The following is a 26,242-nucleotide window of genomic DNA, read 5'->3' as shown; positions in this document are numbered from 1 at the left end:
GGCTCGATGGTGATAATCGTGTAAAATCTATGAATTGTTCTTCCACTATTTCGGCCGTTTTCGATGGATGTTCTCACGCCAAATAGAACTCCTTATCGACCGTCTGTCCCCCAGGTACAAATTCATGATGCACCAAAACCTCGAATATCGAAAAAACAATGAGCATCTTCTTGATTTTTGAGCGGCTTTGGCTGGGTTTTTTTGGTTTCGCCTCGTTTTTCCCTCCATTTCGAGGATTGTTGACTTGTTTGCATGGGAAACTCATAAACCCATGTAGTTATAAAGCTCGGGATCGGAATTCGCACGATCAAGTACGTCCAAAGAGACATGTTTGCAGTACTTTTAAAAATAAGTTCAGCTTTTTGGGACGAGTCGAGCAGAAACGCGTTTCATAAAAAAAAAATATCTACCCAAAATCATTCGAACGGACTCGCGGGTCTGTTGCCATCTCTCTAATACCTCACTGATGATTCCCAAGCCCCATATTCTTCATTTTTTTTTTAATTTTTATCTCACGACCGTCTTTTAAGGCTTTGTATCACTCGTCGGCTAATGTTTTTGATAAAACTGAATCACTGCAAGACTTTTCCAACATTCGCAACTGTTGTAAACAAACCGCTTGACAGATCGCGCACATTTTTGACATATTAATTAAGGACAGTCTTATCAACTTAGCGAAATACATTTTTCGAAATATTATTGAGCCGGGGAATTTACTTTCAATTTCGTTTGATCGTTCAGTTTATATGGCAGCTATGTGCTATAGTGGTCCGAACTCAAAAATTTATCCGATGATTGTACAGATTGTACAAATTTCGTGAAGATTTCTGGTCAAAGTAAAAATATTTCGATATAAGCACTTGATCCCGATTGTTCAATTTGTATGACAGCTATACGATATAGAGATCCGATATCAACGGTTGAGACAAATGAGCAGCTTCTTAGGAAGAAAACAACGTATCTGTTGATTTTTAAACAATTTTACCACAAGTGATTCAATTCATTTTCCAAGTCCGTATTGCTTTATTATTGTAGTCATCATTACTTTTTTGCAGTTTTCATAATAATTTCGAATGGTCAACGAGTTAATTGTACACTCACTTATAGCTAATACTGTAAAAAGATTAAATATCAATACTACTACTCCATATATACATAAATATAGATATGTACTCGTAGGTATATACTCATGTACATCATGTTAACGTTCTTTCCCTTGGAAAGTAATATTTTTCTAGGCCATATAAACACACATACATATGTATGTGAACATACATATATTATATTTATATATTTAACATTTGTCATAATGCCGCATAGATATTATTGTAATATCGTTCACTGCATGCCATTAGTTTTAATATTTCTGCTTGCCATTGATGACTAAGACCGATTTCTGTTTTCGTTTTGTGTTCTGTTACTTTTTTTGCCTGCAATATGTTTATACTCTCGCAACATGTTGCACAGATAATAATATATTTGTTTACCTAACGATTGTAAGTCGCACCTAAAACGAATCGAGATATATATATATAGAGTTATCACACATAGTGCCTTTAAGGTGCCCATCTTCCCTTGGTAATAGTATGTCATAATTGCCAAAATTGTATAAAATCTGGTAAATACATTTCATAGCTGCCATATGCCTAATATGAGGATTTTTAAATAGTCGCTTGACTTTATACCATAAATATCGGTAAATATGTGAGATATCTTAATTGAACTTAGAGCTGATCTTTTCTGCTAATAATATATAATGACTACAAAAATGGATAAAATCGGGTCAATACTATCACACTAGACTTCATATACCTTAGTATAACGGGTGATCCAAGTAGAGGTACTTTTTTCATTAGTTTTTTTTTTGACAAATCACGCATGAGTCGTGACATGTTGTCATGTAATTTTTGTTTAGTATTGTTTGGCATTTCATTATGGAAAGACTTACGCCGGGACAACGTTTATAAATCGTTCAAGATTATTACGAAAATTCACGTTCTGTGAAGAATGTGTTTCGCGCGCTTCGCTCAGCTTTGGTCAACATAATCAGCCTATTGACCTTACTATTCGCAACAACATCACCCGTCTTGAGACCCAGCATTCATTAATGAATAATATTCGACCGAATAGACCACGTACAGAGAAGACCTTATTATTCGCAACAACATCACCCGTCTTGGACTGACGTATGGAACGACTTGACGCATTTACGTCGAAATCCTAAATTGAAAGCTTACAAAATACAGCTTATACATACAAGAACTGAAGCCGCTCGACCTTGCCAAACCACACTGCCTTGCTATGACCTCTTGAAAAGTTCCAAGAAGTTCCGACGTTTTTCAGCCAAATTTTGTTCAGCGATCATCCGCGTTTCTGGTTCAAGGGTATATAAACAAGCAAAATTATCGCACTTGAAACTAAAAGCAACCTGAAGAGATTCAAGAGCTGTCATTTCATACAGAAAAAAAAAAACGATTTGGTGTGGTTTGTGGGCCGATGGAATCATCGATCCATAATTCTTTAAAAATAATGCCGGTGAGAACATAACCGTCAATGGCGACTGTTATCGCGACTGTTACGTTCACACGGCAGTCGGGTCTACGTAACCGGAACGGACCCGGATTTTTATCCGGTCAAGAACTGTCAACTCGGCAGAATTCTGCAGCTACAACAACAACACTGTTATGGCGCCATGATAACCGGCTATTTGATGATTAAAATTGAAGCTTCTGATCTCGGCGACATTTGGTTTCAACAAGACTGCGCCACTTTCCAGATATTGCATTATTCAATGCATTTATTGATAAAACACTTTGGTGAACAGATAATTTCACGTTTTGGGCCGGTCGATTGGCCACCAAGATTGTGTGATATCACACCGTTGGACTGTTTTCTGTGTGAGTCTAAAGTCTATGCGGATAATCCCGCTTCGTTTCAGGTCTTGGAGCAAAACATTTCGTGTCATTCCCCAGTTAACTTGATGCCGTATATATCGGACAATGCGTATGATATATTGGCAAAATTAAATTAACTTTACCACAGTTCCATGCCGAAAATGTGTGAAATCGGAAACATAATGATTTCCGTTATTCTAGTAGTCTTTTGGTCCATAACCGGCGCTGGGCTATCAAACAAGTCTCTGTGGCAAGTATTATATTAACGAGCCAGCAGTTTTTATTTCAAGAATTTTCTAAAAACGATATAGCATTATGCCTTTTCGAAAATTGGAGCAACACTGTAAACTGTTTTAGAAAATAAATCACTTGTACTAAACATATTTAACCATTTATTTGATATTATTTTGAAACATTATTTCTTTGAACTCTTCTCTGCCAACATCCAATAATTACTTCACATGCAAATGTCAAAGTACTCAAGATCCAAACCCCTCCAAGTACTTTCCACAATATTGAAAAGTAGGCCAAATCCAGCGGTCGTGTCAAATGTTCAGTTGTGTTAATCTTGCTATAGATCTTTAACTTTTCCATTTCAAAATGCGTTGAATCAAGCCAAACCTTATATAGGCCATGATCAGCACATCTGGTCAGGAATAGGTTTAAATGTTCTTTGAAAATTGAGTTTTCGGGCAAATGTATAGCACGTAAGAGACGTTTTCTCAAACACATATCAGATAAACGAAAAACGGGTTGCTTTAACGAACGCATTTTCAGTTCGACAAAATGCCAAAAAAATAGATCGACAGGATACGCATAGTTGTTATTCAAATTATAGAACGCATGATGAAATTCATCCAATGTATCCACAAACACCCAGGATTGCTCAGTATTTTCGCAAAAGTCGCCACAAAGTTTAAACATATATTTGTAAACGTTCGCACTGATCAATATTTTGAAATCATGTCTGTTGAAGTCATCCCAATTCTTTGGATTCTGTACCGTAGCTGGCTTAGTCACAAATGTATTTAGATTTGCCGAAAAATGGGTGTAGACACATAAAGTCCATAACATGGAGATAACAACTATAACTCGCAAAGTAACCAAACGTGGTAATCTAGCAGGTTTGCCCAACTCAAAATGGCTGGCAAGATAATTTGGATCAGTGAACGCCGACAGTACGGTCTCATGGTAAGGCCTGCCATCTAGCTTGTATTGCAACCATCGACAGCAATAGCACAAGGTCCATGTCATAATAGTGCTGACTATAATAATTTGAAAATATGTTTTATCCGCGTATGCTTCGTAAAAACTCTGTATTGTGCGGTACCACTTTATTGGTGTCATCAGACAAACATCGCTGATAGCAAAAGGGCTCGACCCCTCATTTAAATCTTGCATTCTCAACAAAAACTTGCTGGAAATGGGTATATCGATCACATTGTCGTGCGACATTTTGGCCACGCCCACTGGATCGTAATTTTTTATTTTTATTGGTAACGGATAGAATAGTGTTGCATTTATGCTTGTTGCGAATGTTTGCAAAACTTTCACTAAATAACCTCCGACTTGTACACGTCCGTCCAGCTCGTACGCAAATGAGTGCGGTAGGATTTGATCGGGCATTGAGCGTATGCCATATCCATGTAGATTTTTCAAGCGACGCGGAAAAACCTCTACACCACCGGAACCGAACGTTTTCTCTTCTAAATGAAATTTCGGAAAAATTGTATAGCTGTAAAAAACTTTGGTCTGAGGAAAATCAACAGGGATTGCAACCACGTTAAGCATTTTTTCTACTTCGCACAATTGGAAAAGCTGCGATAGGTACTCATCGCGTTTCGACTTAAGGTCAGGCTCAGTTGCGATGAGTATTATACGTTTTTGTCGTATGCGATTGAGCGCCTTGGCAAGCATCCTTAGTTCCACTTCAAGATACTCCAACCGTGCGATGATGAGTATTTCACTGCTGAATAAATTTCCAATTTCGTAAGACGTATTTGCGTTTTGAATAATAGTCGGTTTCTTGAAATTTTCGACGACAACACGCAGCAATAAGTTAAGGGTTTCACTCTTTCGTACCTCTCCGTAAATCATACAGCTTTCAAACTTCTCTTCGGCATATATTTGCATAAGGAAATCCTTATAGAATTGTATCTGTTGTGTAATCTCTGTAGATACTGCTGTCTCCACCGATTTTGAACGAAGTAATGCAAACCATATTATCAAAATCGTTTTTTGCCAAGACTTAACCATGCCGAGACGAGTTTGATGTGTTAGCGCGTGGCGAAACTTTACTTTTGCAGGTCCGTGCCCAACTGCATCGAAATTTATTAGAATTACGGTATCAGCTTTCTTGATACTAATTATACATTACAATAATTTTACCGTCATTTAGCTATTTAATTGGTATTTATTTGCCATAATTAGAACTAATGGCATAAATTATGATTTTAGATTATTTACTGGAAGTATTTTATATGAATGGAAGCGGAATTGTCCGCTTGGACTATAGACTTTACAAATCTGCACAGGAAAAATCTATCGGTGTGATATTACACGATCTTGGTGGCCAATCGACCGGCGCAAAAGTTGATATTATCTGCTCACCGAAGTGTTCTTTCAATAAATCCATTTTTGATGAAGTATGGCCCGATAATTCCACCGGCCCACAAACCATACTAAACGGTTATTTTTTCTGAATTAAATGACAGCTTTTGAATCTCTTCAGGTTGCTTTTCGTCCCAAATGGGCAATTTTGCTTGTTTACATACCCATTGAGCCAGAAATGAGCCTCATCGCTGAATAAAATTTAACTCGAACACGTCGAAAGAGAGAATCGCTTCTCTCTGTCTCTTGGAAAAGTCGAGCGACTTCAATTCTTGCACAAGCTGTATTTTGTAAGCTTTCAATTTAGGATTTCGACGTAAATGTGTCCAATCGTTCTATACGTCAATTCGAGTTACACTCTCAGCTACAGCTGCTATATTTTCTTCACTGTGTGCTGAACGTGGTCTATTCGGTCGAATATTATCCATTAATGAATGCTGGGTCTCAAGACCGGTGATGTTGTTGCGAATAGTAAGGTCAGTAGGCCGATTATCTTGACCAAAAGTTGAGCGAAGCGCGCGAAACACATTCTTTACAGAACATGAATTTTCGTAATAAAGTTGAGCGCCTGGTAAAGGTTGTCCCGTAAATTTTTCCATGATAAAATGCCGAACAATACTGAACAAAAATCTAATGAAAAAAGTATCTCTACTTAAATCACCCGTTAGAGTGATGATGTTGATGAGATGAGCTGAGCTGAGCTGAATTGTTTGAGATACATATCTTGATCTTGGCAAACATATTTTGTGGCATATTTGAGGACGTTAGTATGATGATGAGAATTGGACTATTGCCCTGTCTAAAACATAATATCAAAGAAAAACTTACGAAGTGCTATAAGTAAGTTCTATAACTAAGTTGTAAAAATATAATTGAATATTTTTGAAAAATTGGCATAACTCCACCGACAAACCACTGAAGCTATTTTTACCGAATTTGCTGAGCACGAAGCTTTCCAGCACTTCTTCGAGCAGTGCGAAAATGTGCGCAAACGAATTTTGTAGTTCGCTTTTCTTCCTCGCTTCTTCCAATATATAGTGTCGGAATCAAACTTTGCACAATAGTGTGGTAAGGGTAAGCCATCTTACGACTAATTGTTGAAATCGAATCATAACTTTACCGGCCACCAGATATACAATCTATGTATTTGATATCTAGTCGCCGATAAAGTGTGGACCTCAGTGCATAACGCTTTATACCGAAAAAAATCGTTCAATCTGGGATATATTAAGGAAATTCAGAATTCAGAAAGAGAGAGAATCTTTTCCCAATATTAATGTGTTCTTGTATCAAAAATAGATAAAATCGGGTCGGAAGCTATTCGGTTATGCCCGAACTTCGGATCATCCTTACTCGTTAATTACTATTTTATGCAAAGCATGAATACCTATGCATTTCGGCCCACCGTACCGATTTTCGTTGAAATAGTTGGTAATAGTACTGTACTATAATTTATATGTATGTACATTTTTAAGGCAATTAAATCAGACTTGTGTGTATCTGACACTAATTAAAGTATTAGTTAAACTGTTATTGCATAACGGTTTGAAACCTAGGTATACTATAAATAATCAATAAGCAGTCCTCGATCATGAGAGTTCTACTTTGGAGGGAACAGCTCTGAAAATACAAGGAAAAAACATTCTGGGCGGCTTGATTATGTGGTAAAGTGTACTATACATATGTATATATATAAGTATACCCATATGTGTATTATGATCACCTAAGCCTAGAGGTATCGACAGAATAAAAATTTATAGCTTTTTTTTATATCTGGATGGCCTCTCCTACGCAGTCATCTCTCGTAAGCGCGAAGCATCTATTAGGAGCCTTTCAGATCACAAATTACAAGAAATGAGATCTGGAACGAAGCAGTAAAAAGGCCTCTTTATTTTTTCTTGAACCCTTTTGATCATTTCCGTGAGAATCATTTGTTCATCAGTTTTGTCAGATTTTTTTAGTCCATTAAAAGTAAACAATTTTAATTAAACCCATAAAAACCATAATCTATAAAAGCCACAATCTAGAAAAGAACCTGTTGCAACATTGAAAGCCGTTGCAAACAGCAGAGCAACACGCGTGACCCACATACCAAGCTACTAGTCATTTATATACATACATAAGTTTGTACATACATACATACATGAGTAGTAGTTAGGTATACACAAATATACAGACATATAATAAACAACCGGTTGATCAGTTTAACAGACACAACATGATCAAGTCGACCAGATTCGAACGGCTAACAAAAACAGCTGTGACAAGTTTTAAAACAAAGCCAACAAAAGAGAAAGACTTCGAAACGAAAAGCGGCTCGACCGGCCACTGCACTCCGAATTATCTACTTCCACTAAAAATCATAAAAATTCTTAGAAGCATGAATAAATTAAATTCACGCCAACCAAAACGGTTTCCAAATTTATTTACTCATCGTTTTCTACATAGCGGTTGTCAACAGCCAACGTGTGACGCGTGTGGCTCAACAAATGGCCCACAATGCCAGCACTTTTAAGGCAGTGAGTCACCTGAGCGTGTGGAAAGAGGGGGGCGAAGAGGCGTTTACACTCATCGAGCTTTGACGCTTGACAGCGGAGAGTGCGACTTGCCGAGACCAAGATCGAGAGAGAGAGAAAGAGAGAAAGAGAGGGAGAAAAGCTTTCACAAGTATTCTTGTCGTCCCCTTAAGCCAGGGAAATTGTATCATCAATTCCTGTTTGACAAAGCAAGGAGTTGTGAATAAAATGAAATGCGATAAATCACAGACTTTCCACATAAAATGAGTATGATAAATTATGAGACACTATAAAAACATAGATATACATACATATATCGCATATAGTATTTACATATAACTATAACCATAAGAATAAATCAGTAATTTTGTAATTTGTTCTAATGAAAAGTGTGTCTTTGACCGCAAGTGGTTTTTTGCCGCCATTTATCGTTTACATTGTGGTTTCTTCTTCTTTAATTGTTAATCAACAATTTCACGTTTAATAACGGGTTTCACGAGTTCATATATATGTAAGTACACACATACATTGCTTACCATTTGAATACCAAAATCTGCGTCATCTCAACGAACTGGGAATGATATGAGTCACACAAAGTTATGTGAGGCATCATTTAAGCTAAGGGGAGTGGTGGGATGAGGCGGAAAGCGGCTTGCAACAGAACGGTTTTCATATTGTCTGCTACGAAAGGTTAAAACTGTAAATGACGATGTGATTTTGGGCACAAAACGCGCCATTGGCTGATGAGTTGTTGATGTAGGCTCAGTTCTGAATATTATAAAAAGGGTTACTGTTTAAAATTCGAGAAAAAAATTTAAACGTTTTGTTTTCTAACCGCCAACGACAAAAAAAGACTGCTTATAGATCTAACATTTCCACCAAAGTTTTCTTCTTTCAAAAATGAAGCAAAAGTTCGGAAAAGGAAACTAATTAACTTCCCAAAAAACATTAATCAAAATAAAATTCTTTGGAAACTGTTGTCTTGCTCAGCTATTGAGGCGTAGTAGTACAATGTTTGGCGATCGTTGAAAGTTCTTGATGTTCGAGGGAAGTTACTTCGAGATTTATAGGGACGTGTAGTTAACAGTACAATTGAAAAGCTTCGGCTTGACATATAGATGGCGCTACTAGTATTAAATCCATAAGATTTTTAGTTGACCCGAACCTTCAAAAGGCGCGGGTATAAATTTGACAGCTGTCGGATCATTAATTTGTGAATTATATAATTTTGAGTGAAGGACTGTTATGCTAAGTTTAGATGTGGTAAAATGAGCACCGAAGACGATAAACGCAGTGGGCGCTCAAAAAATGTTGTTAACGACGAAAACATCAAAAAGCCACCAAAAAAAATTTTGGATGACCGCAAAGTGAAGTTGTCGAGATAACAGGCACTCTAGGGATATCAACTGACAATGTACATATATCATATCATCAACGCATATTTGGGTATGCGAAAGCTCTTTGCAAAGTAGGTGTCGCGCGAGCTCACTTTTAACCAAAAACAACGACGAAATGATGATTCGGAGCAGTGTGTGGAGATGAACAAGAGTAATGAACCAGAGTTTTTGCGTCGATATGTGACAATAAATGAAACATGGCACCATCATATCGCTCTGAAGTCCAATCGACAGTCACCTGAGTGGACTGCACACGATGAACCCGCTCCAAAGCATGGAAAGGCTCAAAAGTCGGTTGGCAAGGTTATTGCGTCTGTATTTTGGGATGCGCATGAAATTATTTTTATTGACTACCTTGAAAAAGGAAGCACCATCAACAGTGACTATTACATAGCGTTATTGGACCGTTGAAAGGACGAAATCGCCGAAAAACGGCTGTATTTGAAGAAAAAGAAAGTGCTGTTTCATAAAGACAATGCAACGTGTCTCAACTTTGTGAAAACGATGGCAAAAATCCCTGAATTGGTCTTTGAATTACTTCCGCTTCCACCGTATTCTCCAGATCTGGCACACAGTGACTATTTCCTACTCTCAGATCTCAAAAGAATGAAGAGGTGATCGCCGAAACTGCGGCCTATTTTCAAACAAAGGGCAAGTCGTACTACAAAAATTGTATAGAAAAGTTAGAGAGTCGCTATAACCAGTGTATCACCCTTGAATGGAACTATGTTGAATAAAATAATAATAATAATTTTGCCAAAAATGTGTTTTACGATGGAAGGCCAGTGACTTTTCTGTGGAACTATTTTCAGCGACTCAACTGCAAGAAAACGACTTCATCTGTGTGAACTGTCTGGATAACGTTGCATTGAAGAGTTCGTTTATCCTTTTTGCTTTTCTTCGAACTCCCAGCTTGATCGGATATAATATTGATATTAGTACCTATTAGTTTGTGGTGATCTTTCAATCAATATGCCGTATCATGTATCATAAAAATTTAAATGTTTTGATTTAAATGTGTGCAATTAGCGTAATAGCTTCATTTCGAAATATTTTTTTTATTTAACCTAACAATTCAGAGCACAATTTTATCAGCTACGAAAGAAAGTACTTCGGCAAACCAATGTAATAGATAAATTTACAAAATTATTTATGTTCTATTCATAATTATTAATGGATTATTTTCCAGTTTTCGATTAAATTTCAAATACTTTGCTTACATTTTCGGCACGAATTTTTGCAGCTGCTTTTTTGTTTCTCATACCCTCTCTTTCCTCTTTCCGTCACCTTTCTACGATACTCAAATAATTGATACGAAATGAAACTATTTTAACGATTTTCAAGATGAAGTGGCTTCAATTAACCTTAATTGTTTGGGTTCTAGGGTGCTGGGGGTTAAGTGTGGACCATTGTGGCGCTAGCTGCAGACAAGTGTATACGAGTATACGCAGATGTGGACTTTTGTGAGCATAGATTAATTGCTGCAGATAATATTTAGAGCGTTTTGAGCGCAAAGTGATTGAATTTTTGAAATATGACAAGAAATGGTTAAGAAAATTTTAGTATATACCGTAACTGTAGAGTGGTACAGAAATTTGTTTGAATGTGTGAACAGATTTGTTTTTGAATAAAATAATCAAAAATGTAGCTTACATGAGGTGTAACGGTTTGTAGACGGAAGCTGTAAGGAGGGCTTAACTTTTGCACAGATTGATGGGGTGAATTTTAAATAAATTTTAGTTACATCAAGAAAGATCTGAATAAATTGTTTTTATATGTTCTATTTGGAAGTTATGATCACTACCAAAAGTGGAGTTATAAACAAAGTTGTGTATGTGATAGCGAAGAAGAGAAGTTGATTGAGTTTGATTGAGGAATGTCTGACTTCCTACTTTATTAGGCTTATTCCACGGTAGTTGACGCAAATTGTGGGGTCCACTTTTTGTGGATTAGACAGAGCGCACTTAAATTTCAATATTCGGGCATGCTTGCGTCCGACCATATTCTACAAAGAAGCTGATGCATGTACTTTATCAGTTCTTCGCCGCCATATTTGAATAAATCGGAAGGCAATCCATCGGCCCCCGCCGCTTTGTTGTTCTTCAGACCACCAGAGCAAGACTGCAACACCTCGGATCTCATACTATTAGACATCCAGGTGAATTAACGAATATAGAAATAAAGCTACTAAGATTTATGATATGTTCAAGGCGTCTTGCCGGTAGCTGATATTGAAGTAAAGATACACACAAAGTACAGTACATAACCGTTCAAGTGTTGTGGAATCTAACCTTAGCTATACAATTTTTTCAAATATAATTTTTTTTAATAAGCAAAATTCTTGCTCGATCCAGCACACTTCTTGGTATAGCTTTTAATCAGCAGCCAAATTCTTGTGGTCTTTCGGCAAAATTTTAGAATTTGCTGGAATAGCATTTCATCTAATGATTAGGTAATCGCAAGTTGAAACTTTTTCACACAAACGAACAAGCTGAGCAATTTTTCGATCAGCTGCGTTGGCAACTAAAGCCATTTGAAGAATTTATTTATTTGAGAAAACCGCTCGCTCTTTGGCAAATAATGACTGTTGAAGTACCTTTGGCTTCTTCAGTCGTCGTTTGCACTCGTGCATCGAATGCTTTTCTAACAATATCTGTATGTATGTACATATTTTTTTTATTATGGTTTTTTAATTGTTGTTGTTGTTGTTAATTGGCGATAAGATAAGTGGCGATGTATAGTGATATCATGTTACTACTGCTATAATCGCTAAATATTTAATAGTCGTTGCTATATATGTACGTATACTAGTATATGTATGTGTGTATGTATGTATGTATGTGTATACGTATGCCATGTGTATATACATACATATATATTGCGTTTTTGACTCATTTTCTTTAAAATGTGGTATTTATTGCTAAATAAATGAAAAGTTTTTGTATGAAAATTGCATGGCTGCTTACAAATGAATTCATAACTTATCATGGTTAGACTTTTATGAAGTATTGGTTATAAAAAGTGGTAGATATGGCTTTATCGCTTTGTTGTTGTTATGAAATACATATATTATTTTATGTTAAGTATAGATTACACGCATTACTCCAACGTTTTTTAAAGTTTAGAAGCCTGCACACGCTTTATATACATACATACATACATATGTACACACTTAACCTCAATTTCTGCGCAATATTCGAGAATGATGAGCATGTTTTACGACTTGAATACGTAACTCACTCAACTAAAGTCTATAAATGTGGCGCAAAAAAGCGTTTTCTCCAATTTACATGAGAACAACCCGCTCGTTTTGGAAATCCTAAAGAGCTGTAATAAAGTGTTCGAAAAGCGGTCAGTCAACGGTGACAAGTATTCCATTTAAACGTTGTAGAACTTATAAATGCGTAGACGAGCAAGTATACGAATATTGTAATGTTTGATTTCGCAAAAATGTGCTCTTCCTTTTCCATTTCTTGCTGCGCTGTCCTCACATCCAAATTACGATAATTTTGTTTACAATTTAGCTTAACATTTCCGGTGTCGATGGCAGCGCACTGCCGGTGTTTCTTAGTCTTGTTGTTGTAGCTCCAATTGAAGTTGACGGTATGGCGCACACACTCTCACTTGAGGCGGCGCAGCTGTGGAGGCAGCGGCATTGGGGTGTCATGTGGTGTGTGTGTGTGTGAACATTTGGAAAAAGTGGCAGTAGCGATATGTCGATAAAACATATAAAGAACATAAGGAATGCACTTACAAAAGCAATACAATAAAGCAAACGAACAAGTAAATTTGGCGGTAAACACTGTTGGGGAAAGTGTTGCACCATCCCGTAAATGATTTGTTTACTTTGATAAAATTGAAAAATTAAAAATATTATATTTAATTTTAAATTAAAACAAGAAAATTCGTAGGGTTCGGTTAAATCGAAACTATATATACTACAAATAGAAAAGATTCCATATAAAAATTTAATTTTGATTATTCAGTTTGTATGGCAGCTATATGCTACAGTTAACCGATCAAAACGATTTATTCGTGGATTATAACGTTGACTCGGACAATAATATATACCGAATTTCGTGATGATACCTCGTCAAATAAAAAAGTTTTCCATATAAGGACTTGATATCTTACGTTCAGTTTGTATGACAGCTATATGCTACAGTGAACCGATTTGAACAATTTTTTTGTCGATTATAACGTTGTCTCAGATAATAATACATGTCAAGTTTCATGTTGATATCTCGTCAAATAAAAAAGTTTTCCACATAGAGACTTGACTTTGAACGTTCAGTTTGTATGGCAGCTATATGTTATAGTGGTCCGATATCAGCGGTTCTAGCAAATGAGCAACATCTTGGAGCAAAAAGCATGTACGCAAAATTTCAGATCGATAAATCAAAAGCTGAGCAACTAGTTCCCGCATTAAGAGGTTGCGAGAGGGACATAGCGAAATCGACGCTGCTAATTTATAGCTATATTTACTTTATAGGATCTAAGACGTTTCCTTCCTGATGTTACAAAGTTCGTTGAAAACTAAATATACTCCGCGGTTATAACGAATGAGTGGCAACCAAAATGCTTGCTGGGTAATTCATTCACTAAAATATACCACTTATTCGTACGCTAACGAACTTGCATATGCAAACAGATGCAATCAAACGCGCACAACTACAATCACATAAACTTCCCCACAAGAGAAATGCACACACTTTTCAATATTTTCACTTTTCCTTCTTTTACAGCGCAAGCCGGTGCAATACATTATCTTCCGACAACACTAGAAAACAACAACAAATCCGACAAGTGAAAACAAAGTACCAACTGCAGCATCCACAGCAACAACAACAACAAAATAATGGCGAGAAGTTTACGTCCCCTTAAAATCACAATAGTCGGCGACGGTATGGTGGGCAAGACCTGCCTACTCATCACATACACACAAAACGAATTCCCCGAAGAATACATACCCACAGTGTTCGATAACCATGCCTGCAACATCACGGTCGATGGCAATGAATACAGCCTGACACTCTGGGATACAGCCGGGCAAGAGGACTACGAGCGCCTACGTCCGCTCAGTTATCCGAATGTAAGCATACAAACAACAAAAACTATTTAATACGAATAAAAAAATTCATAGAAGATAAATTCATTCATTCATCATGTTATTTTTGTTGTTTTTTCTTTTTCCGCGTAGACGAGTTGCTTCCTGCTTTGCTATTCGATAAGTAGTCGAACATCTTTTGAGAATATCAAGAGCAAGTGGTGGCCGGAGATACGGCATTTCTCCAATAATGTGCCCGTTGTGCTGATCGGCACCAAGTTGGATTTGCGAGTACCCAATTCGGAGAAATTCGTGACGACAAGCGAGGGACGCCGCTTGCGCAAGGAAATTCATGCGCACACGCTGGTGGAATGTTCAGCCAAAAAGAAGATCAATCTAAATCAAGTCTTCGAGGAGGCAGTGAGAGCCGTGGAGAAGAAACCGAGTGCTAAACCGAAACAATGCACATTGCTATAGGCGATGTCGCAATGACGTTGGAGAACAAGTGATGGCGTAGAAATTGTAAATCAAATAGAAACAACAAAAATTAGTAAAACAAAAATGCTTGTAAATCAGAGAAAAACTCATTTTAAGTCTAATAATATATTTATGCCTGATACTGCTTTTTCGTACGCCTAAAAGTCGACTAATTTTTGGTGCAGCAAAGGCAAGAATTTGGTAATCAGTGTTGAAGCAGAGAACATAAAAAAATTTTAAAGTTAAAAACAAGTTTAATTTTAAAAACAATTTGAAATTTAAAAACAATTTGAATTTAAAAACAATTTGAAATTTAAAAACAATTTGAAATTTAAAACCAATTGCTTTATGTTCTCTGGCTGAAGTTGTTGGCATACAGACGAGTTTGTCAGATTTATCTAGTTAGTTGGGCGGGTAGAGAGAACTATGAGTTCTCTCGCTTTGTTTTATTATTGTATCATTTTTATTAAATATTATAATGTTGTAAAAAAGCATATAAACTATTTTTACATTTAGTGATTTAAGCGCAAAATATTGTATACACCAATATACAAGCATATGTATGTATGTATTTATTAATAATAAAAATAAAATATTTATCAATGTAAAAGTAATTGTGTGCCGAACTTAGTCAAACTGACTCTACAGTTGGATAACATAAACAAGAAATCAATAACAAAAACAAAAACAATATATATAACAAAAATGCTTTAAAGAAAATGTAAAAAATATATAAAATAATAGTAAATATCAAAAATTTAAGTAAATACAACGAAAGCGAATAAATGCATGAAACAGCTGTTAACTAGTGATCATAAACGAATTGATCATAACATCATAAATATTGATTAAGCTGCAGTATTCAGCCAATATCACCAGTCTTCTCAGATTATCTACATGTCCACTTGCAAATATGAACTGCTTAAAGTAGAAATTAAATTATATCTGAAGTACTGTTTGGACATGAATTAAGACGTCAAAAATTTTTATTAATAAGATAACATTTGAATCCACACCAAAATTGATGAAGAAGCTAACTCAATTGTGTTACATTCACAATAACTGTCCGTGGCCTTAAATCATTATTGAAAACTTTTATAACGACACGTACATATGTATGTATAGTACAAGGTCTGAAACCTATCCGAAACAAACAGCACACATAATTCAATTAGTTTTACTTGGTAATATTTTAATTTGTCTAGATAGAATAACAAGATGAGCGAGTATTGGCCATAATCATATCTATATAATATGTATGTGATTTACAATTATATCACTACATTGATGAAACGAGTATAATAATGTACCTAAAATAAATGTATAATACAAAATATGTATATTTAGTAATTAAATTTTCTTTTCAACATTTTTAAGATGCAATAAACAATTTTTAAACTAGTCATTAATCTTCTGAGTTTTTATTGACAGCAGGCGAATTTTTTACTTCAACATTTTTGAATTATAAACTAGATAAAAAATGGAAATAAAATTCAGCAAAATATTCAAATCTCCTGATTTTATGATTAAAAATTGAAAATTTAAATATTGTTTCCATTTTTAATGAAGAAATTTGGTAATAATTTTTTTTCTAACCGTTAAATGACATTAATAGTTTAAAATCTATTTTTGATTAATATTTTCAGAGCTATAAAAAAAATAATAATTCAAAAATATTTATTTGCCGGATTGAACTGGGACAGGGCTAACTTACAGACAGTACATATCTACAAACAATTGCTTAATAGACAATTCGATTACTTTTACGAAAAGTTGAATGGCCTTGAGTTAAAAATTATATTCTAACATGAACTATTAACCTTTGGCAGCGTAAACTTGCTGGAATTTAAATTCCTATTTAATTAGAAGTATCTGCCAAATGCGCCTATCATGCAAGGAACAGACCGCATTTAATGGCGCTGTTCAATTGATGTTATAAAAATCTCCTTCGTTGTAAATATTTTAGTGTGAAAATCTCAGTGGTATTAATACGACTTCTATACATTATTATAAAAACTATATTAATATTCCGGCAGTGGAAAAACTATACATATATTCGAAAATAAATTGCATATAGAACACTTGTGCAACACTAACCTCAAATTTCTTCGAAGCTGAGTTCCCTATTTTTTCAATTAGTTGCAAATTACTGTAAATGACCCTTTTCCATATGAGTCGAATTTGTTCCTTTTGGTCGAAGATGTGTATACTCTCCATGTATAGATATGTGACTTCCGCTGAAATAGTGGTGCTAAGTTTTATAGCCGAAGCTGAACTTTAAATAATATAATTTTACAATTAAATACACAATATTTAACAAATCCATATATCGGCAAACTCTAAAAACACTTTATAGTCAAAAAAATTGTTAGCAAATGTATAAACTGCTGCACTTTATTTGCAAATAATATAAAAACTCTTTGTTAAATTATTTGGAAACCATTTTAAACGTTTGTCTTCTATTAATTTCCGCTGATTTTAAACGAGTCTCGAACGAGCATCGCGTATTTACAACCACCGTTTATCAACACTAATACGAACAGCTGACCGCAGCTGTCAAACGTAGCAAAGCAGTGATGTGTCAGTGGACGTGGTTTCCTTAAATTTATAATTTACACAAAATATTCGTAAATATATAAGGCAGTCACAAAAATATCACTTCTTTGTTGTAGACTCTACTATTACCTTAATGTAGCATTGAACATTGAATTTCGGCTGCACCAACCCACCTCTCAACATGGATATAACGCAAAAATTCAAAGCCGGTGTAATGACAGTGAAATTACAGCGCAAAGGTGAACTGCCAGCACAAGGTGTGGATAAACAACGGAGTGTACCCAAGAGTGGCGCTGCAGCTGGAGCTGGTCGTCGCGATGATTTCACAAAGCAGGCAAAGGATGTGTGTCATAAAATTACAACATTGCGTAATGTGCTGGTGGAGAATCGTTCAGCGTACATGCGTGTAGGTCAACACCTGAAGAGCGCTACCCATATGAGCGATGAACAGCGTGATCTAATTGACCGAGAATCAGAAAAATTTGTAGCATACTATACACAGCATTTAGCACAAATGCGCACCGATTGGAAACGTGCAAAAAGAAAAGCACAACAGCAACAACATATTGAAGCAGTAATCGATTTGCTAGAACGCTATCTACACAGTGTACAACAAATCTACTTAGAACAAAAACGTTATCGTGTGCAATATGAATTGGAAACCTATAAACTATTAAAATTGGCAGCTGATAAGAAGAAGATACCAGTGCGACCAGCTGGTGAGCATAGTGGAAAACGTTTAATACGACAGTCCACAAGCAACAGTAACGACGCTGATGATGTAGTCGACGAGTTACGACCACACAATGATTTGGGTGAAGATGTGTCAGATTTACAAGGCGATTGGGCAGATGACGATGACTTAAGTGCTAAGAGTTATAAAAACGAACTAAATGATGCGGCTGTTGCTAGTAATAACGGATATATTAGTGGCGATGAAAATTTAAACACGAATGGTCCACAACTACGACATCGACATCGACATGCCACAACAGAAGATAATATTGGTAGCGGCGGTGAACTGAAGTCAACGCAATCTACACAAAAAGTGGCCGTAGACGAGGATTTACAAAAGTCACAGCAATTGGAAGATGAGGCTGAAGCGGCGAAAACGCTTTCACCTGAAGATGTGCAAATGTTCGAACAGGAGAATATGCAACTCTACCATGAATTGCAAGGTGTGGCTGAAGAGGTGGAACAAATTGAGAAAAATGTGGTGGACATTGCGCAATTACAAGATATATTTACTGAAAAGGTGTGTTTTATATACTTATTTAAAAAACCATCTATATTTTAGAAACATATTTTAATTAATAAATTTTTATGATCTCCATATAAATAGGTTTCACTACAGCAACACAATATTGAGCGTATCGCAAACGCCGTTATTGGTGCAACGGAAAATGTCAAAGATGCGAATGAGCAGATCAAACAAGCCATACAACGCAATGCCGGCCTACGTGTGTGGTCACTGTTCTTCTTATTAGTAATGTCATTTGCTTTACTCTTCCTTGACTGGTACTACGACTGAAATTATGTTATGAAAGTAGTGCGAATTTAAAGCGTCGAACTAATATATAATAAGTCCACATTATATGATATTGTCTTAATAATATTTGTTGTGAAATTTTAAATATTTTTAATTAATAGGAATTTATGTTTTTAAACGGCATAACGTCTGTTAAAAATATTAAGCTATTTAGTTTGAAATTTTGTAATTATTTATAACAGTCGTACGCAGTCACTTTAACATGCATTTTTACATTTAATATGTAAATAATACTTTTTTGTACCGATATTAGCTTAAGCACATACATACATACATACGCATATATATGAAATACTGAAACAATAATTATGGCGCAACGTTACAATAATAAAACCGGCTATTTTACAGCATTTAGTTAGAAAAATATATGTGGGAAATATAATTAAAATTTTTTTTTTTTTGAAAACTGAATCTAACGGTCAGAGTACGACAATAGACGAGGATTGTAATATGACGGCGCAGAGGAATGTTTATAATAAATGTATCTCATCGCAAATGAGTCTCCGCATATCTCTTCTAAGCATTTCTCTCAAAATTCACTCATTTGTAAACTACAACTTACTGTTCCAGCCATCGGCCGGTTGAAGCCCAGTTTAATTTCAGTAGTGCGAAACCGTATGTCATGGTCCGTTCCCAGCACACTTCGGGGGTCTAACTAATGTATGTGGATTTATATTCGACTCTCTGAATACACGCAAGTAAACTCCAAAATGGCATGTTTATGACGCTATAACAATAACTTGTTTTCTGCACTTGTCATTGTTGTTGTAGAGGCAGAATTCTGCCGAGTTCACAGTCCTTGGTCGGACAAAAATCCGAGTCCGTTCCGCTTACGTACATACATATACCGGCCTGTCGTGGGAAAGGTCGACGGCGCTTGGATTCTATTCTCTTGACACTTGGATCTGCATCAGACGATTTATTATATAACCAAGAATATAGCGAATATTTAAAACTACAGCAACAACTTCAACATTAGTTCTTTTATTGAATGTTGACTTTGATATCGACACTTTAGACGACTAAATTGATTTTAAAATTAAAACAAAAAAGAAAATAAATAATGATGCGCCCGCATAGCATCATGTTATAGTATTTGTTGTTGTTGTAGCGGCAAAAAAACATTCCTGAGATTTGAAGAATACTAGCGAGCTGACAGTCCGTATAAAAATCGGATCCTTGTCGTGGGAATAGTAATTCTCCCCTGCAGTTAGGTTAGGTTCGGTAATTGAGCTTATGATGTTGCAGACTTTTGCTGTAATTACAATTATCGCTTAGATTGTGTGCAGCTTCTTCTTTATTGACGTAGACACCGGTTATTATGTGCAGGTAAAGCGCTTTAAATTGTCAAAAAAAAAAATTCTAAGAGAAATAATTTGAATAAAAAACAGTTTTTTTTTTGTATTATTTTGCATAAACAAGAAAACCACGTTCTTTTATTTATTATTGCATAAAAGTTATTGCTTCATCTTTTGAATTCAATATTAAAATTTATAATAAAAGCGCCAGGCTTGGTAACTGACCTGCGCCAGTTCAACCATTAATAGGAGTAGTTACATTTATAATTACTAATTACACAACTATTTAAGCCTTAAAAGAGACACCTCACATTTCCATATACATATATGCTATTTTCTACAATTATACATAACTATATATACAAATACGAGTATATAATTGCTTGCTAACAACTACAAATTCTGTGTTTTTCTTGCTCCATTGTGGCGTGCTTTGATTTTGTTTTCTTTTAATGTAAAATAAATATTTTCCTTCATTTCAAAGTGAAAAACATATAATAATAAATTGTATATAAGTATGTATGTGTGTGTGTATTACAGTAGTGCTTATGCAAGTAATTAAAACTAGCATGAATTACAGTTAACGTAAGTCCTTAACAATTATAGCTAATTTTTAGTAATTCAATTTGAATTTGCTTATAATTTACATTTGCATAAATAAAGAAGTTTGTTGGCATGATTTCAGTTTTGTTGTTTTTTTACGCGCTTTTTTGGCAGCAGTAAATTAATTGCTTTTAATATTAATAAATTATAGATTTTTTTTTTAAATGGCTTAAGTCTTTAAAGTGGAACTTCATTTCATTTCTGCTACTTACTAATATTTTATTTTTTTTTTACATTTTTTATAAATTTTTGTCACAAAAAACATTTACTTATATGTACTTATAATTCATAAAGAAGTTTAGAAATTAATTTTACAGCAGAAAATTGATATTTTTATCAATAACTTAAAAACTATTTCATTGTTTTACATAAACAAATTAATAAGCTACACATTTTTTTTTATATTTTGATCTTTTAGTAAATTAATACACGTATTAAGCCGATATGGCGACGAATTTAAGGTTAGTAGCGGAGTATGCGACGCAAATTTGGTACTATTTGTTTGATTGAGGAATATATTTAGATATCCTTTTTGATTTGCTTGCTTCAGATAAATTATTTAAGCGCATACATACATATATTTAAGGTTTTGTTAAATATTAATTTCTGAAGCTTTTCACAAGCGGACGTCGAGATAAAATCCATGTACGAGTGAGTATGCATGACGTGTACACTGTACATTGAGAATACATATTTTTTTATAAATAACATATATAATTTTTGTAATCATTACATACGCAGGTGCAAGTATTTTTTTCTTTTTTTTAATAACAGATCTGAGGATTTATAATATTTAGGCACTAGAGTTCATTTCTTTGTTGGGTCCTTTCTGAATTTATGTACATATGAATGTAAGCGCAATGATGCATGTGGACTGTACGATTGGAAATTATGCATTATTATATGGTAATTATAAGAAGTAGAATTATAAGTATGTTAATAATAATAATTAGCATTGAAATTATGAAAATAAAAATAATAGTAATAATGATAATAATAATAATAATATAAATAATGATAATAATATTATTGATATTAATAATAATATTAATGATAATAATAATAATTAATTCTAGAAAGAATAAGAATAAGGTTACTAATAATTAGTTTAAAAATTGCATGAAAACGCTGGCGGTCACCTGCATAAAGTGCAAAATAATTTCATTGTTGAATGCTCAGATTAACAAATATTTGCAGTATTGATAAAAGTATAGCAACAATTTAGCTAAATTTTAGCAAAAAAAAAAATAATTATTATTGTATATTTTTGAATGAAAACACTAGATACAATTTATACGAGTGTTTTTAAGCAAAAGCAGTAAATTTTTCCTACAGATTTGTTTTGTAGTGTAATTTTTGTTAACAATGGAAACAAATTTTATCGTTTTTACGTTTATATAATTTAGCCGAATATGGTTGGATATGCTTGAAAGCTATGAGAATGGAATTTTTGGAATGCAATTTTTGCAAGACTAAACGAAAAAATATCGCCAATTAAAAATTATGAATTAAATGTAGCATTTGAAAATTAAAAGAATTTTAATCAGTTTAATAAGAATAATATCTAAAAATTAAATAGAATTTTAATTATTTTAATAAAAATATTATCTACATACATTTGCAAGCATATTTTCTTTTTGAAAATTTTTTTAGAAATTCATATATTCATATGTCTGAAATTCTCTTTAATTATTTTAATAAAAATAAAATTGCAAGCATATTTTCTTTTTGAAAACTATTTTAAAAATTCATATGTATAAAAATTCTCTTAAAATTCTTTTATTTTATTTTATGCTCAGACGTATGAATTATGACGAGTAGACGAATGTGTGCATTCATTTTTTTTTGATTTTAGTAGCCGCCAAAAATTTTAATATACAGTTTAACAATTTAATAATTAATTTACAAAAGATAAAGTAAATATGAAAGAAAACATAAAAATAAATATGGATAAATAATAATGCTAAAAATAACAAAAAATATGATTATCATTAAGCTATATGTTAACCATTCAATAATAATAATAGAACAAAAATTATTAATTAGATAAATAACATATGTATAAAATGTTATAAAAGCAAAAACGAAAAAATATATAATAAAACAAAAAATTGCATAAACCAAAAAATATTAATTTAAAAATATCAACTAAATTATTTTGATTTTAGGCAATATAATGCGAGAGAATAGAAATAAAAGCAAAACGCAACGAAATCTAATAGTGAAAAAAATAAAACTAAATTAAAAAAGTAATAATGAAAATAAAAACACAAATATAAAAATTAAAAAAACAAAAATAAAATGAAAAATTAAAAACAAAAAGAATAATAATAAATATAAAAAAAATTATAAAAAAATAAAAATAAAAATAAATAAAAATAAAAATTAAAAATTAAATAAGAAATTAAAAATAAAATAATAAATACATTAAAATATCGGCCCATCGGTGAAACGGAACAGCAAGATCATAAGGTCTTACGGCAATGCAGCAAAATGGTGGCAGCACTCTTATCTACCTGCTTACATTTAAATAATGAAAAATAAAAATATAAAAATTTAAATAAACATAAAAATATAAATAATAAATAAACACGAACCTTTAACTGGAATTAAGCAAAAACAAAAAAAAATTATTTGGAAATTAAAAGTATCAAATAAAATATTATAAAACTTAATATAAAAATATAAATTAATTAAATAAATATAAAAATATGAATTATGGTAGAAAAAAATGATATAATTATTATATGATACATACACATATTAAGAAAATATTTTTTTCAGAAAAAATAGTTACTACAAAAACAAGAAATGATGTTAAATATGGAAAAAAATAAAATAAAATATTAGAAAATTTTAATTTAAAAATATGAAATGTGGTAGAATGCAATAAAATAATCATATAACTATTATATGATACATACACATATTTAGAGTAAAAAATAATTTTTTATAAAAACAAAAATAGTTGGACGAACTTTTTCTATGCAATGTATATCAACGCACAATTAAATATGAAAATATACATACATACATACATAAGCGGCGTTCAACAATTGCATAGCAATAATGGCTATGGAATGGATTGATGTATGGCGATTATGCATAGAGATGTCAATATGTACAAACATTAGCAAGCTATACAAAATTATAGGACAATATTTACATTTAAATTTAGCACAGCTTATCAGCTTATCATCTATAATTCTATAATGTAATTTTGTGTTTTGTCAATTTAGTTTACATACATACAATAACTATTCTTTCAAATTTGGAAATTTTGTTTACAAGTCTTTTTGTAACTGGTGCACATTTGTTAATTTTTAAGGTTATGTTTTGTAATTTTAATTAATTTATATTACATTGCATTAAATTAAATAGCTTACGTGTACTAAGCATTGAATTATTACTATTATTAATTTTAATTAAAATTACATACATACAATATACATTTACTTAGAATTTATGCGCTTGAATGTAACGATTAATTTTTTCTTTCAAAAATATATTTATTTTTGGCGCAATGGCAAATTACAGCTCAAAGTTTTCATTGCATGGAAGTGTGTTTAACAGCTATGAATGTGTAAATATTATATATTATAAGAAAAAATGGAAATGGCATTTGGTGGGTGGGACACAAAAGAGAATGTATGAAGTACTTGTATTTTGTATAAACAATGTGTTTAATTATAAATAAAGTAGGTGTGTGCTTAGAATTAGATTTGTTTATATAATTATTTGTTTTATAATCATAATTATAATTATAATTAATTAATTATTAATTTAATTAATTGTTAATTAATTAATTATTAATTTAATTAATTGTTAATTAATTATAACTAAACGAATAAATTATATTTAAAATTAAATTAATTAAAGTACTAATTAGTAATAATTATAAGTATTCATTGGAGAGCAAAATTGTGCCAATATAAAATTAAATACAATAAAGAAATGTATGATATGTAATGTATTCATATTTTAAGTAATTATCAGTAATGTTTATATAAACTTATATTATAAAATAAAAATGGAAAATATTATTAGTTTATACATTTCAGTAGATTTTATTTTTCATTTTTTTTTGTTAGTTAAGCCTTTAAGTAATGCTACAAATGAGCCACTTAAAATACAGTTGCAATTATAAAATTGAAATTAAGTAATTTTTTTTTTTTTTTGACTCAGTAGCGCATATAATCATACATGCCTCAGTAAAATTTCATATATCTCAAATTCACATGAATTAAATGATTTTTTAGCAATAAAAGTAGGCAAAAGCTCGCCAGCGCAAGTCCAAATTAAGCAAACTGAAAATGTTAACATTTAATGGCATTGTGTAAAACTCAATTTAGGTCAGAGTTGATACTACAATAACTGTTCTTTTAGTTGTAGGGCTGACAGCGAGTGATAGGACGTATTTAAGTGCTCATTCCAACACCTCCCGCGCTGCTATACAGTTGCGCCTGCTAGCAGTGGCATATTGCTTGATGTTTCAACGCCTCACCCTCAATCTCCACCTTTCCCGCCGCCACCATCGCCTGTTATTTGTCCGCACAATAGTAGAGCACAATCGTCGGTGGCTGTTGGCCTACAATGTACGCAATGGCCGGAGACTATTTAGCGCTACTGCTGCAACCGTTAGCCCCTTCAATGCAACTGCTGTTTGCGGTGCTGTTGTTGGCTTGTGCGCCATTGTTGCTGGTGGTGCTTATATCGGAATGGTTTAAGTGACTGCTGGCATCTGCCGCAAAGGCATACGGACTGGCGCCGGTGGTGGTGCTGGGACTACAGCTGGCCGCAAACATACAGTCATCAGCATTTTGTTGCTGTTGTTGTTGTGTTGACTCATTGCCCACTGTCGCCTCGTGCTCAGCCAACACTTGTTGCTCATGCTGCTCAACAACACTATCCACCGCCATTGGCGTGCCGGCCATTTCATCATCAACTTCACCATGTGCTTCAGCTGTATGTGCTTCCTCCTGTATGTCTTGTTCCTCCTGATCATCTTCAAGCAGCTGCTCCAGCTCTTGCTGTTCGCGTATCGCTTGCGCTTGTGGTTGTTCGATTTCCATTTGCGACTGCTGCTGCTGCTGCTCCAACACAATCTCCTCTTCATGCGCCTCCTCATCCTCTTCGTCGTTATAGTCGGACACTGGCTGTTGGTGTTCGGCCTCAACACCGGCTGGCAGCTGGACGGCACCGTCGGACATAAAAACGCCCAAAGGCATATGGCTCTCCATGTGCGCTGTGGAGAATGCAAAGAATATGCTTTTAGTAATTATGAAATTCAATTAC

General features: G+C 33.6%; 3 protein-coding genes across 3 annotated transcripts in view; 2 read left to right on the top strand and 1 right to left on the bottom strand.

The window, feature by feature from the left end:
- The window catches only part of LOC126767446 (ras-like GTP-binding protein RhoL), a 31,256-nt gene extending 14,906 nt beyond the window's left edge, over positions 1-16,350 (top strand). Inside the window, exons 2-3 of the mRNA XM_050484953.1 lie at positions 14,163-14,509; positions 14,618-16,350. Coding sequence (XP_050340910.1) covers positions 14,276-14,509; positions 14,618-14,941 — 558 coding nt within the window. The 5' untranslated portion in view covers positions 14,163-14,275 and the 3' untranslated portion in view covers positions 14,942-16,350. The remainder of the gene's footprint in view (positions 1-14,162; positions 14,510-14,617) is intronic.
- A 1,157-nt stretch (positions 16,351-17,507) lies between these two features.
- On the top strand, positions 17,508-19,412 carry LOC126767421 (syntaxin-18). The gene is made up of 2 exons (XM_050484943.1): positions 17,508-18,752; positions 18,840-19,412. Exons 1-2 carry the CDS (start codon positions 17,679-17,681, stop codon positions 19,026-19,028), a joined length of 1,263 nt encoding a protein of 420 aa, XP_050340900.1. The 5' UTR covers positions 17,508-17,678; the 3' UTR covers positions 19,029-19,412.
- A 5,601-nt stretch (positions 19,413-25,013) lies between these two features.
- LOC126767281 (uncharacterized) overlaps positions 25,014-26,242 on the bottom strand; it is a 227,651-nt gene continuing 226,422 nt past the window's right edge. Inside the window, exon 6 of the mRNA XM_050484844.1 lies at positions 25,014-26,192. Within this exon, the coding sequence (XP_050340801.1) occupies positions 25,561-26,192 (632 nt within the window). The 3' untranslated portion in view covers positions 25,014-25,560. The remainder of the gene's footprint in view (positions 26,193-26,242) is intronic.

The sequence above is a fragment of the Bactrocera neohumeralis genome, chromosome 2, assembly GCF_024586455.1.
Source record: "Bactrocera neohumeralis isolate Rockhampton chromosome 2, APGP_CSIRO_Bneo_wtdbg2-racon-allhic-juicebox.fasta_v2, whole genome shotgun sequence".
NCBI lineage: Eukaryota > Metazoa > Arthropoda > Insecta > Diptera > Tephritidae > Bactrocera > Bactrocera neohumeralis.
Note: the sequence above shows the minus strand (reverse complement) of the source record. Positions and strands in the feature narration are given on the sequence as shown.